This window comes from Pygocentrus nattereri, chromosome 20, assembly GCF_015220715.1.
Source record: "Pygocentrus nattereri isolate fPygNat1 chromosome 20, fPygNat1.pri, whole genome shotgun sequence".
Taxonomy (NCBI): domain Eukaryota; kingdom Metazoa; phylum Chordata; class Actinopteri; order Characiformes; family Serrasalmidae; genus Pygocentrus; species Pygocentrus nattereri.
In genome coordinates, this window is record NC_051230.1 from 32,115,459 (window position 1) to 32,130,882 (window position 15,424).

The 15,424-nt window shown below is 43.6% G+C and overlaps 1 protein-coding gene across 2 annotated transcripts; it reads left to right on the top strand.

The window, feature by feature from the left end:
• Positions 1-2,309: 2,309 nt before the first annotated feature.
• LOC108434251 (class I histocompatibility antigen, F10 alpha chain-like) lies at positions 2,310-15,186 on the top strand. 2 transcript variants are annotated; one of them, XM_037531319.1, is made up of 5 exons: positions 2,310-2,425; positions 5,817-6,077; positions 7,153-7,425; positions 8,826-9,113; positions 14,617-15,186. In XM_037531319.1, the coding sequence occupies exons 1-5, from the start codon at positions 2,365-2,367 to the stop codon at positions 14,649-14,651; spliced, it is 918 nt and encodes a 305-aa protein (XP_037387216.1). In that variant the 5' UTR covers positions 2,310-2,364; the 3' UTR covers positions 14,652-15,186. The 2 variants fall into 2 exon arrangements, with proteins under 2 accessions (XP_037387216.1, XP_037387215.1); XM_037531318.1 differs by lacking the exon at positions 14,617-15,186 and adding an exon at positions 9,206-9,946.
• Positions 15,187-15,424: the final 238 nt, after the last annotated feature.

Here is a 15,424-nt window from a genome sequence, read left to right on the forward strand (position 1 = left end):
AGTTTTCTGAAACATATATAAATAAGGGAACATCCTCTACAGAGACAGACTTCTGCACATTTTAATACACAATTACTGTTTACTTACTGAATTTAATATCAGGAAAAATAAAACAACATGTAGCCAAAGCAAAAGTAATGACATTATAATTTTTCAAACATTGAATTAAATAGTGCATTAAAACGTGTAGAGGCGTGTTCTCTGTAGAGGATGTTACTTTCACTTAGAAACAACAATGCAGTTTTACATACAGTTGTATTGATGTTAAAGAGAGAATTTGATACTTTATATTTGGGTTTATCTGCGTTTTGAGCCACACATTTGTTTTGTGACTTGTTTTGCAAGCAAAATTGGTGTTAAATGTGCAATATATTCAACAGAATGGAATAATGCAATAAATATTTTATTGTAATGCATAAAATCAATTGTACAGAAGTTGTAAATAAAACTTTTGTAATATTTATTAACAGTACGTATTTAGTTATATAGTGCCCTGCTGTGTAAGCCATGTCTGTTTTTTTTAATGGGTCTTTATTTGTACTGTTCACATTAGCAATGCTTTATGTTTGTGATTAAATGTTATATTTGTCTCCTGACTTTAAGGCTAATTTTTTTCTTGGTGTATCTTCATCATTGAGGATTTGAACAGATGCTTTTATTTTAACTTTGGCCTTTTAGCTGAGCTGTGGGGATCTACCCAGCTCTCTCTTTATGATCTCCACAGCTGGACACAGTATACTTTCTCCCTGACTGTGCCTGAGCGATGACTGCAGATGTAGATCTGAGCCATCCACTCACTCTGAAGCTCACTGGGACTGAATGAGTTTCTGATTGGGTTCATGGTTTTAAATGTTTGGACGTGTTTGGTTACTAAAGTCTAAAGGACCAGCTGCTGAGCTGAAGCTCCTGAAGGCCTGTCCTGTTTGAGACACTGAGAACTGGGTGCCACAGTCAAAACTCCAGCTTAACCTGAACTAACTATAGTGATAGAAATGACAAGCTGCAGTGATTATTTACAGGACGATGGGATTTACGAAAGTTATTTTCTAGTATTCTTCATTAAATGTAGCCTGGCTCAGTTAGTAAGCATGTATTTTAACAGGTGTACCTGCTTTGCAATCGATCATGTGAGGAGGACCTCTGACCAATCAGAGGCCTGACTCATGTAGTTGGGGGAGGAGCCTATGCTTTAAAAGAGGCCTTCAAGGTGGCTGAACGTTGGACAGGCCTAAATGTGTGCTGTGGTGTAGGTTCAGGCTTGTGTTGGGAGGTGTGTTAGTTTTGGTGGTTTACCTGCTTTTACTACTTTCAACTTGATCAATGTGATTGATTATTTGTACGATCTGGGGTTTCAAACAGGGAAGAGGTGCCACCTACACATTCACACCATGTAGACGTCCACTCTGTCCACTTCTGTAGGTCAGAGAGCACTATTGAATGCTGGGTAGGGGAGTGTAGAGTAGCTGGCTTGTTTCCTTGTGTAGGCGGGTGTGGTCAAGTTTGTTTTGTAACCGTTTTATTGTGGTTGATTTTTACTAAAACTGCTTCAGAAGCTCTGTTGACCTGTTCCTCCAGTTTCTAATCCACCACCAGTTCAGTCTTTTAATGCTGCCTGTTGCTGATCCCACAGTGCCTGAGAGAAAATGTGGGGTCATGACCAATAAACTGATTCTTTAAATATAAAAGCAGGTAAGTAACCTGTAACTTAACAACCTGTGAAGATTAAAACTTTAGCTGGTCAGCCTCCTTAAGCAAATGAGATTCTTAAATGGTCACTTAGGAACAGTGGAAGTGCTGAACGTCATCTTGTAGAAAGACATTAAGTCAGTCAGACTTGGATAAATATAAAACCCAACGCCAGAGGGCGCCAAGCCAACAGTAAAGACCAGCAACCAGCTTCATAACAGAAAAGACTGCTTTATCGTGGTAACATGTTAATTATTAGTTTCTCTTTTAAACCATTCAGATACAACTTAAGTCTACAGGGGAACACCACCAATTTCTCATTTCAAAATTTCCCACATAATTCGATGGTTAAGCTGTAAACAGTCAGAGTGATTTGGTGAAATAATTTGTGTGTAGAGAAATTTACCAACTTTTAAAAAAAAAAAAAAAAAAAAAGTGGTGGTCATAAGAACCAGGGGTCGCCATGTCCACACCACACATTTTATTTTCCATCCAAAACCACCAGTAAACCTACACGTGTCTGAGTTTTGTGTGTAATGTTGATGGTGAAACCGTCATAAATCTGAATCTTTTCTTTGAGGACTGCTGGAACTCCTGTTGGGATGAAGCAATCTCAACCATGTAATCCTGGCTAAAGGATATTTGTTACATGTACAAAATACTCGTCGTTGCTGGGTAATGGATTATAAACACGATGTGCAGAAGTGGCTCCTTCTACTGCTGCTCAGCGCAGAAGCGGGTAAGTCAAGTGGAGCTGCTGGTCCAGACCTGCAGGTTGTAAACAAAGGGCCTGGCGCCTCTGCTCTGCGGTAGGAGCAGCTGGTTTATGCTGAGCTGAATACACACAGAATAAATATGGACAGTAACAGTAAAACACGGCTGTTTGAGGCTGTGAAGTCAGGTTCTGGGGTGAACAGTGTCCATATGGCACTCAAGTGTGAGGCAGCCCCACTGCTGGTGCTGAGAGTAAACGCAGAAGGCCTGTTGGGGGGAAAACTTACCTTTCCTTTTCCAGCCCTTATTTTACATTAGGTTTCATTTCAGTGCATGAATCTGTAAATGAGTGCTCCGCCGTGGTTTTCTGCAGTGAACAGCAGGCTAAAGTGGCTGGGTGTCTCCTCAGAGCAGCTAGCTAGCCCTGCCTGCCGTTTAGGAAAGTCAGCCTGTTTTCGACGTTCCTCTTTTAGGTTGAAGTGGGAGAATTGCACCGCTTTAGTTTGGAAAAAGGACATTTTAACTCGTAGTTCTGTAATAACTTGAGAGTGTGCCGCGTGCCCTTGTTTTACAGTTGAGTTTTTAAATATATATCTTTAAAAAGCTTCAGTAGCACTGTTAAAGAGGAATTCCACCAATTCTTCAAAATTTCTGCTTAATTATGTGGTTGCGACCCAAACCCTGCTGAGAGGGTCTTGCCGTCTAACGGGAATTGGCCTTAATGGAATCTAACAGAGAACTAGTTTTCCTGTATAATACTTAAATCCGATTAGGAAACCATCAAATGCATTTGTACTAATTGGCCACCTGCTAAACCATTAAGATCCTTTGTGATGTCAAACCATTAAAAAAAAACACGCAAAGCTTATCTATTTATTTTCAGCGAGAGACGGCCATTCAGAGTCTTAAGATGTCTTCACAGTGGTGGTGATGGAAACCAGGGGTCACCATGACTACAACACAAATATAGACGTTCTGTTTACCATCCAGAACCTCCAGAGAACTTCCTCTCGCTCCAGCACCGCTTTAAAGCTGTAGGTAAAAATAATCTACGCTGTTGTTTCTCAGAGAGTGCTGGTGGACTCTGGAGGTATTACAGCCCATCGTTTTCTAACGTCTACACAAAAGGCTACCTTTTTTCGTTTTCGTCCTTTAGTTCAATTGACTTATTTTGCCTTTATTTGCTTTTTAATTGGTGTACCATACAGAGGCTACACTGCATAACGCAAACCAGCAACACAAAAAACAGATGGCCAGGTTAAAGTGTGCAGAGTTGTAGATAAAGGTCTCGTGGACAGATGAGACCAAGATTAACTTGTATCAGAGTGACCAAGTGTGCAGGTGAAAAGGAACTGCCCAAGATCTAAAGCAGACAACCTCATCTGTGAAACATGGTGGTGGGGGTGTTATGGCCTGGGCCGGTATGGCTGTCATGGCCTCATCTTCAACAATGAAGTAGCCATAAAGTGAATTCTGTAGTGTATAGAAACATCCTATCAGCCCAAGTTCAAGCCTCCAAACACACTGGGCGGTGCTTCATCCTACAACAATACAGTGATCCCAGACATACTGCCAAAGGAAAACTTGAAACTTCTTAACTGACAAGTAAGACGGATGACATTGTAAACATGAACATTTAAATTGCACATGCAAAATATCGAATAAAAACTCCAGAAAATCTCAGAAAGCGATGAGCGGGTCAGATCCCCCTGTATGTGCAGCTGTGATATGTGTAGCTTGGCTGTCTACACATTCAGATATTCTGGGGGACTTTGACACCACTGTGCTGAGCCTTTAAACGAGTAGCCAATAGTGGTAGGTTATTTTTTTGCCATTATGTTGCTGTATATATTTCACGCAATCAGATGATCTGTAACGAATGCATGTTTGGAGTGTTTGTTTGAGTTTCCTTTGTTGTGGTTCCAGGCCTGGCTGGAGCAGTTCAGGACTTGTTGCTGCGCATGGCTGGTTTATATTGCAGGCCATGTAGCCAAGTCATACGTTCATTTCCTCAGTCAGTCTTGCGATTGGGCAGTCAGTTCAAGCCTGAAGATCTACGACAAAATGTGTATGATGCACAAATTGCATAGAAGCAGGAAGGAGCTCGAGATCTTCAAAGCTAATTTAGCTATTATAATGAAGTGGTGAGGGAATGCTTAATTGAAGATCATACCAGTAAAGACAAACCTAAAAAAAAACAAAACAAACCAGCACCTAAAACACAACTTGGGCTGGTTTTGGCGGTAGTAACATCCAGCGTTTAAGAGACGTTAATATCCTGGGGCAATAATACAGAAAATTCTTGTTTGAGATCTGCTTTATTAGTTAGTTTATTAGTTAATACTGAAGTTATGACAGAAGCCATTACAGAACAGCTCTTAAGTCTATAATCTTATTTCCGGATAAGAAAACTGTATTGCAGAAACATCCCAAGTTGCCACAATATCCTAAATACTTTCTTAACTTTAAGATAAACTGTAGAGCGTCTTCTGTTTTGACCACCTTTTTCTGTTTTATGCGGTGACAGACAGCACAGTTCAGTATATCCAGCATAATGATGATGCATTTATCTACACTGAAAACGGTGATTTGACTTTCTCTTTTTTTTTCTTTTCTTTTCTAACAGCGTTGAAAAGCCTGCAGACACGATCTCCACTGTCCCCTCTTATCACCTTCACGTGTTAATATTGATAAAATATTACAGTGAAGGTGGTGAATGATGAGGAGACGGAGCTGAACATGTCTTTATTAGGAAGAGTAACATTGGTGAGCTCGGCTAAAGTGTTTGGGTAATGAAACTGAAACTGAGAGCAGCGATGCTCTGAATAAACAGCACGAATAGCTGACACAACATTATTAACTCTCAGTTTTTTAGTTTTATTTGGCTTTCTTTACACCAGTGACGGTAGCTATTGTTAGCTGTCTGACTAACTTGATTGTGTGTTTGTGTTTCAGCTGTGTGTGTATGGTCGGTTGCTAGGTTACAGACGTGACAGTTGATTGTCGACTTCAATAGAGAAAGTTAAGATTTCCTAACCTGAGATAAGAAAAGATGCTGTACGATACAGCCTCATTAAATCACAGAATATCAGTGTCAAATGCTGAGCCTCTCTGTCTCTGGGCTAGATATGTTGAATTCAACGCTATCTTCTTTTCCCTCTTCTATAACAGATTTGCAGTTTGTGTTTATGCTGTTGAATTTTGTACAGTTTCTTAGTTCAGTTTTCACTAATGAACTCTTTTAGAGATGCCATGTAGAGATCTTTCTACTTGAGATTCTACTTCAGGGAGTGCTTTGTGTTGAGTCAAAGCCAAATGGATCATCTCATCATCATCACCTCAGACCCTTAGATAATAATATTCCAAGCCCTAACACTGATTACCAATTACAGTGTTGACTGTTTTTGTCTCAACAGCGTTCCACTCCCTCCAATACATCATCACTGCAACCACTCCAGGAATAGATTTCCCAGAGTACATTGTGGTGGGTCTGGTGGATGAAGAGCAGTTTGTATACTATGACAGCAACATCAAGAAGATGATTCCAAAGACAGAGTGGATGCAGAAGAATGTGCGTGAAGATTACTGGACCAGTGAGACACAGAAGCAGGATCGAGTTCAAGAGATCTTCAAGGCTAATCTGGCTATCTTAATGAAGAGGTTTGATCAGACAGATGGTGAGCGAATCCTTCACTTACAGATCGTACCAGTAAAGAGGAGCTTAAACCCTTCAAACTTATTCATGTTTCTTACCACTGTAACACGATCACAAACTAGGCCTGTGCAGTAGTAAGCCATGTGCTCTATTCTTTCTCTTTTCTAGCTCCTTCCCAGCTCCTTCCACTTGCACACCTGCAGGTGATCCTTGACGTGTTACCTGCCTCACATACATCCCTGTATTTTCTTGTTTTGACCTTCGCTTTGTCTCTTTGTTCTGCTGATACGGATATGCCTTTTGGTTTTGCTTGCTTGTGCTTTGACCCCTTTTGCTTTTGCAACCTGCTTCATCATTTATGTTACAGAGAGCATATCAAGAGGCTTCACACAGCTCCAGCCAGAGCTCTGGAGAACACAAGCCAGCCAGCACTGGGTTCCATTGCCCTGCCCAGAGGTCTGGAAAACACCAGTGAGACAGTAGAGGGTTCCAAGGCTTCTGCTATGGATTGAGCACTGGCTCATCAAAGCCTGCCCTTATCATGCAACCCCAAAGTACCATGCCTTTGGTAGTTCTCCGAGATGCCTAACCTGTGGTGGCTCCTCTAATCACCCCAACTGGGGTGACAACCAAAGCTGGAGTTGACCCTGCTCTTGTGCCTGGAAGATTCCAGTTCCTTCCCAACGGACAGCTCCTGTTCCAGCTCACAGGTCTCCTGTGCTGACTCCTCACAGGACTCCATGCAAGGCAACAGTTCTGGTTCTCCAAGCAGCTCCGGTGCTAGCTGCCCGTTTTGATCCAGTGCCAGCTACCTGAGTTGCTCCACCATTGCTGTTTTGACCCTCGCTTTGTCTCCTGATTTTGTTAACATGCGTCTGTTTTGCTATTGTCTGCTTGTTTTGACCCCTGCCTGTTGTTTATATTGTCCTTAATAAAGCCTCTTATCTGCTATCTGCTTATTGCAACCTGCTTTAGCCCTTACGTTACAATGATGTACACTTTTAAAATCTAAGGTTGTATGGGTGTGAGGACTCTTTCCAGGCAGTACTATGTGTAGTCTGTATGAAATGTTTTTTTTTGTTTTTGTGTCTCTGTAGGGGTTCATACTTTACTGAGGAGGTCTGGCTGTAACCTAGATAAAAATGGCTCTGTCACAGGATATTTCCAGTTTAATTATGATGGAGAAGAATTCCTCATTCTGGATCTGAAAACTTTAACCTGGACTGCAGCTCATCAAAAAGCTCTTGGTACCAAACTCAAGTGGGAGGCTGCTGGAGATCCACATTTCAGGAAGCACTATCTGGACAATGACTGTGTCGACTATTTAAGGAAGTATGTGGAATATGGCAACTCCACTCTGGGCAGGAAAGGTAAAGTACTGTTACTGTAACTGCAGCCTCTGCTACTTGAAGCACCCAACTGTTGTTTATCGTTTATAAAAAAAAAATCTTAATATACCCTATATTGCCAAAAGTATTCAGTCACCCATTCAAATCATTGAATTCAGGTGTTCCAATCACATCACTGGCATCAGGTGTATAAAACCAAGCCCCTAGGCCTGCAGACTGCTTCTACAGACATTAGTGAAAGAATGGATCGCTCTCAGGAGCTCAGTGAATTCCAGCGTGGTACCGTGATCGGACGCCACCTGTGCAGTCCAGTCGTGAAATTTCCACTAAATATTCCACAGTCAACTGTCAGTGGGATTATAACAAAGTGGAAGTGATTGGGAACGACAGCAACTCGGCCACGAAGTGGTCGGCCATGTAAAATGACAGAGCGGGGTCAGCGGATGCTGAGGCGCATAGTGTGCAGAGGTCACCAACTTTCTGCAGAATGAATTGCTACAGACCTCCAAACTTCATGTGACCTTCAGATGAGCTCAAGAACAGTTTAGAGAGCTTCATGGAATGGGTTTCCATGACCAAGCAGCTGCATCCAAGCCTTACATCAAGCGCAGTTGGAATCCACTGGACGAGTCTGGGTTTGGTGGTTGCCAACAGAACAGTACTTGTGTGACTGCATTGTGCTGAGTGTAAAGTTTGGTGGCGGGAGGATTATGGTGTGGGGTTGTTTTTCAGGAGTTGAGCTCGGCCCCTTACTTCCAGTGAAAGCTTCAACAGACCAAGAGATTTTGGACAATTTCATGCTCCCAACTTTGTGGGAACAGTTTGGGGACGACCCCTTCCTGTTCCAACATGACTGCACACCAGTGCACAAAGCAGGTCCATAAAGACATGGATGAGCCAGTTTGGTATGGCAGAACTTGACTGGCCTGCCTGACCTCAACCCATTAGACCACCTTTGGAAGGAATTATATCGCAGGCTGCAAGCCAAACCGTCTCGTCCAACATCAGTGTCTGACCTCACAAATGTGCTTCTGGAAGAACGGTCAAAAATTCCCATATACACTTTCCAAACCGTTGTGGAAAGCCTTCCCAGAAGAGTTGAAGCTATTATAGCTGCAAAGGGTGGTCTGACATATTAAACCCATATCATGGACTAAGAATGGGATCTCACCCTATATCATATGCATGTGAAGGCAGACGAGCGAATACTTTTCCAGTATAGTATAAGATAAAGACCAGTGTCCAGTGTAGGAATTTGCTGTTTTCAGTTAGTGGAGCTTACAACATCCAAGAAGAATAAATGCATAATTAAAGTGGCACCATGTATTCTACTCATTTGAATATTAGGAATTGTCAGTTAAATTAATTTAAATTAAGTGTGGCATTGTTTGATGGACCCACCCCTCCCCTTCTCTCTCCAGTCTCTCCTGAGGCGTCTCTGTTCCAGAAGGACTCTTCTTCTCCAGTGGTGTGTCATGCCACAGGTTTCTTTCCCAAAGCAGTGATGATCTCCTGGCAGAAGGATGGAGAGGATCTGCATAAGGACGTGGAGCTCAGAGAGACGCTGCCCAACCAGGATGGAACCTTCCAGAAGAGGAGCGTTCTGACCGTCTCACCTGAGGAGCTGAACAGACACAACTACACCTGCATCATTCAGCACAGCAGCCTGGAGGAGGAGGTGGTGCTGTTGGTGTCTGACCTGTCAGGAGGTACAAACCTGCTGTCTTTAAGTTACTGTTATTCCTTGTATTCATGATACAACTAACAGAGTCTACACTGATGAAACGTTCTCATGTTTTAGATGGAGGGTTATCAGCATTTGTGCACACGTGGCTGTTCTGCTCCTCGTGCTCATTGTTTTCGCTGGAGTTCTCATTTGGATAAAGACGTGAGCTTAAAGTGTAGACTGTGCATTTATCCCTTTCGTAGCATACAGTTATTCCATTTTTAGGTAAATCTTTTTTCAGTTTGTCCCCGAACGGATAGTGTAATATGTATTAATCATCTTGTAAATGTAATAAGTTTTCAGCAATGTAATGGGATATTACACTATCTATAAAGCTTTTATTACATTTTAAAAAAGGTTAAGTGTAAAATGTTTGTGTACATTTCTAAACTTTATGGATTTGCTGGGTTATACGCCTTTTTTCATGAATATTTGTCACGCAGTCAACGGGGAAGTCGGACTCCACTTCCCAGAATGCTAGGGAGGATCACGTGATCTTCCCCCACACCTGTCAGCGATCACAGTCGCCGGAATTCTAATGTTGCACACCTGTTTCTCTCTTTATAAGCTGGGACTTTACTTGGACTCTTTGCGAGGTATTGTTCCATGCAATTACTGAGCGGTATAACTATAGTATATTTCCTGTGTATCGACTTCTCGCTACTCCTGACCCGGTTTTGTGTATTGTTTTGCCCTTGTGTACCTCTGCCTGCCTGGACTGAATTGTGTCACGACTTTGGATTGGACTCGGATATATGTTTTCTCCCTCTGGGGATTCTCCTGATTACCTCCGGTAATAAATCTCTTCCCCTTTTACCTGCGAGCGTCTGCGATTCTGTTCATACGTTACAGAATACCTCGCCTACCATGCAGACGGCGGAAGGGGATGTTTTTCGAAGGGCACTTACGGAACAGGGTCAACTTCTGGGACAACATCAGCAGGTTCTCTCAGGAGTAACGAGTTCACTGGAGTCCCTAACTAACCAACAAGCAGTACAGCAAGCTCAGTTGGTACAGCTTGTAGACAGCATCAAGGAAATGACCAGCCAGCTTCGGGGAATGCAGCCGACAGATTCGACACTCAGGACGGCTCCCGTTAACCCAGTGACAACGCCGACCCTAACAACGTTTCCGGTTAGTAAACCCGATAAATTTACAGGCAATCCTGATCTATGCAGAGGTTTTTTGTTGCAATGCTCAGTTTTCTTTGACAATTCGCCAGTAGGGTCAGACCAAGCTAAGATTTCTTTCGTGGTGTCCCGATTATCAGAAAAGGCATTAGAATGGGCTACAGCTAGCTGGCCTGCCTTCAATGGATGGACGTATGAGCGTTTTTTGAAGGAGTTTAAACTAGTTTTTGATCACCCCTATGAGGGAAAAGTAAGCGGAGAACTGTTAACCCAACTACGTCAGGGCCCACGCTTGGTAGTGGAATACGCGCTGGAATTCAGAACACTCGCAGCCAGTAGCGGTTGGAATGAGACGGCCCTTCTAGTAATGTTTAGACACGGACTGAACCCGGAAGTTCTCAATGAGCTTGCCAGTAAGGATGATGGATTGAGTTTAGATCAACTGATATCACTGGCCATCAAGCTAGATCATTTAATGAACTCCAGAAGGAAGAAGGGAAGCGCACGAGGCCCACGAAACATATCACATCCTGTTAGGGTTCCAAGGGACGTTGAGATTCCGGAACCCATGGTATGTGAATCATCCCGGTTGTCAGAGGAAGAGAGGCAACACCATTTTTCCCAGCAGTTGTGTTTTTTTTGTGGACAACCTGGTCACCGCATCAGAGACTGTCGCAAGAGAACCTCTCAAAATAAGGCACCAACCCCAGGAAAGCACGTGGAGTTCACTCCGCGTGCTAACGTGGTGAGTATTCCCACGAAGGGGCTGGTTTCTAAATCTGTACTGCTACCTGTTAGGTTGTGCCTTCACCCCAAGGTTGTTGTCGTTTCAGCACTAATCGACTCTGGAGCCGAGGGGAACTTCATACATGCTCAGATAGTGGAGAAGCTACGCATCCCTGTCAAGAACCTCCGGAATTCATTAGAATTTACTGCATTAGATGGAGATCCTGTGGGATTTCAGCCAATCACCCATGTCACCATCCCTATTGAAACACACGCTAGTGCTTTGCATTCTGAGAAGTTGTCTTTCCTAATCCTAGATCAAACTGACTTTGACGTGATCCTTGGGCTTCCGTGGTTAGAAAGACATAACCCGACCATTTCTTGGACTGATCGTACTGTTACACAACGGTCGGATTACTGTTTCAAAAATTGTCTTAAGAATTCATCTATCGCCATTAGATCAACCACTATTGAAAGCCCAGACACTGAGTCTCCCTTCAAAATCCCACAAGAATATCTAGATTTAAAGGAGGTGTTTAGTAAGAAGAATGCCACTAAATTACCAGCCCACAGACCCTATGATTGTGCTATAGACTTGATTTCAAAACCGCATTTTTGACCACCAGGGGGCATTATGAATATTTAGTTATGCCTTTCGGGCTCTCTGTCGCCCCCTCTGTGTTCCAGGCGTTCATTAATGATGTACTGCGAGACATGTTGGGAAAATTTGTAATCGCGTATCTTGATGACATCCTGGTGTATTCACCTTCCTTTGACAAACATATCCATCACGTTAGAGAGGTGCTTATGAGACTACTACAGAATAACTTATATCTAAAAGGTGAAAAATGTGAATTTCATTTGCGCTCAGTTGTCTTTTTGGGGTATATCATTAGTCAACAGGGGATAGTTATGGACGATCATAAGGTAGAGGCCACAACCAACATCCGTAAAAGAGTTGCAGAAGTTTTTGGGTTTTGCTAATTTCTATCGTCGCTTCGTTAGAAATTTCAGTGGTATTGCGGCTCCATTGACTTCATTACTGAAAGGGAACCCTAAGAGACTCAATTGGAATGCTCAAGCAGAAAGAGCCTTCCAAGACTTGAAGAAAGCTTTCACCCAAGCCCCGATACTGGCTCATCCTGATCCTAAGCTGCCTTTTGTAGTAGAAGTAGATGCGTCTGAAACCGGGGTGGGAGCAGTTCTGTCGCAACGGACCGGGTCTCCCATTAAACTACACCCCATAGCATTTTTTTCGCATAAACTATCACAGACAGAAAGAAATTATGGAATAGGAGATAGAGAATTGTTGGCTATCAAATTAGCCCTTGAGGAATGGCGACATTGGCTGGAGGGCGCCAATCATCCGTTCACTGTACTTACGGATCATAAGAATTTAGAATATCTCCGGACAGCTAAGAGGCTCAATGCCAGACAGGCCAGGTGGTCTTTGTTTTTCTCTCGCTTTCAATTTAGTATCACCTACAGACCCGGAAGTCGCAACACCAAGGCAGATGCATTGTCCCGGAAATTTCACACCCAAATCAACCATGAGCAAGATGAGGATCCTCACCCAATTCTTCCCCCCGAGGTAAAGATATCCTCCATTCGTTGGAGAATAGACGAGGAGATTGAGAAAGCTCTCCCCAGCATTCGCATACCTGAACAGTGTCCACCAGAGAAGTTGTATGTACCCCCTGCCTTCAGAACTGCACTTATCACCTGGGCACACTCGTCATTAACATCAGGGCACCCAGGTGAAACACGCACCCAACAACTCCTTATTAATAGATATTGGTGGGAGGACATGATCAAAGATGTACATAATTTTGTAGCCTCATGTTCTATTTGTGCCCAATGCAAGACACCTAAAGTACTGCCAGCGGGGCGACTTCTACCCCTACCAGTTCCCAACCGGCCATGGTCACACATCGCTGTCGATTTCGTAACAGACTTGCCAGTCTCACAGACATTCACTACCATAATGACGATAATTGACAGATTCTCGAAGGGAGTCAGGTTTGTGACATTCAAAGCCCTTCCCAGTGCCTTTCAGACAGCAGAAGCCCTATTTCAAGTGGTCTTCCGGGTGTATGGAATTCCGGAAGATATCATCTCAGACAGAGGACCCCAATTCACGTCTCAGGTATGGGCAGCGTTTTTTGAACATTTGGGGGTCTCAATCAGTCTGTCTTCAGGTTATCATCCCGAATCGAATGGACAATGTGAAAGAGCTAATCAGGAACTAGGGAAGTTCTTGCGGCTCTTCTGCCATGAAATTCCCAGAGACTGGTCACGCTATTTAATCTGGGCAGAAATAGCACAAAACTCCCTCATTAGCTCTACGACCGGTATAACCCCTTTTCAGTGTATCCTAGGTTACCAGCCACCTGTTGCTCCCTGGACAGGGGTCCGAACCGATGTTCCGGCGGTAGATGAATGGATGAAAAGGAGTGAGCAGGTATGGGAACAAACACACTGCAGAATAGAAGAGGCTATTCGTCGGCAAAAGGTACAGTCGGATAAACACAGGGGTCCAACACCCACCTACAATCCAGGAGATCGAGTGTGGTTATCCACCAAGAACTTCAGACGTCCTGAGGGGACTTGTAAAAAATTATCTCCCAAATACACTGGACCTTTCAAAATCTTGAAGAGAATCAATGACGTTACTTATAAGCTAGACTTACCCCCAAGGTTTCGTTCATCTAATTCTTTCCATGTTTCTCTACTCAAACCTGTGGTTACAGGACCATTGGACGAGGCGACACCAGATACTACACCACCGCCACCAGAGTGGATGGGAGGAACGCCGGTATACGCTGTCCGGAGACTGCTAGATTCCCGCAGGCGTGGTGGACTATTGCAGTACCTCGTGGACTGGGAAGGCTATGGTCCAGAGGAAAGGTCTTGGGTACCGGCTAAAGATGTGCTGGATCTGGGTCTCATCCGGGACTTTCACAGTCGGCACCCGGAGAGCCCGGCCCCACGTCCACGAGGCCGCCCACGCAAGGGACTCTCCTGCTCCCAGCCAGCCCGTCTGGGGTCTGGGATGCGAGGATCGCAGTCGTTCCGGCATTCTGGCGACTCCGGCCTGGTTCCTGGTGGTGGTCGGTGTGGTCGTCCTGGTCGTCCCCGTGGTCAGGTCCGTCAGGACTCTTTGGGGGGGGGTACTGTCACGCAGTCAACGGGGAAGTCGGACTCCACTTCCCAGAATGCTAGGGAGGATCACGTGATCTTCCCCCACACCTGTCAGCGATCACAGTCGCCGGAATTCTAATGTTGCACACCTGTTTCTCTCTTTATAAGCTGGGACTTTACTTGGACTCTTTGCGAGGTATTGTTCCATGCAATTACTGAGCGGTATAACTATAGTATATTTCCTGTGTATCGACTTCTCGCTACTCCTGACCCGGTTTTGTGTATTGTTTTGCCCTTGTGTACCTCTGCCTGCCTGGACTGAATTGTGTCACGACTTTGGATTGGACTCGGATATATGTTTTCTCCCTCTGGGGATTCTCCTGATTACCTCCGGTAATAAATCTCTTCCCCTTTTACCTGCGAGCGTCTGCGATTCTGTTCATACGTTACAATATTTGAGTGATTTTAAATATTTTGCATGTTTTACAGCTTCTGACGGAGCCTCATCATCCAGCAGCTCTTAAAGTCTGTGTCTTCATGCTCAGTCGAGAGAGTCAGAGGACGCAGCACATCATCTTCGTGGGCTGAACTGCCGATTTTGTGATCGTTTATTCTGGAAGGTTTATGGATTGAGGGTTTAAGCTTTACTGCGCTGTGTTTTTGTAATGAGGATTTTATTCTAATAACAGCAACAATACAGAGTTCAGTATTGGTTAGGCAGCCACAGTTTGTCTCTCCTCTCCTCACCTCCTCATACAAGACTAGAGCCAAAAGGGCCGCAACAAAGCTTATAACAAAAATAACATGACATGCAATGATCATAATTCAAAAACATCTGATTAATGATCACTCAGCTTTGTGTATACAGAAAAGATGGGCGCATACAGTAACGACCACATCTACTGCTGCATTACCATAACCATAGTACTTATGTGATTATCTCAGGCTTTCACTTTATTCATGAAATCAGGCGCATCTCATAACAGAACTGACATTTTTCTATATATTTCTATATTGTACATAGATTTTTAACTAACAAAAGTGTTGTCTTTCTCCTTGTAGGTATCACTTACATACACTTTTTTCCTGGTTTACACTGTAAATTCCTTTGTTTCATTAAATAAGCTGTTTAAACTCAGTACTTTTGCACTTTCACTTTTCTCCACACTTTTTGCTGCCTAGTGACGTCCCTGTCAGATATAAGCTTGTATGAGTTCCTTGTGTGGAGATATAAATGATGTATTAGTGGGGAGGGACCTGTTTTACTGTCTAATTCTCTCTCTCTCTCTCCACCATC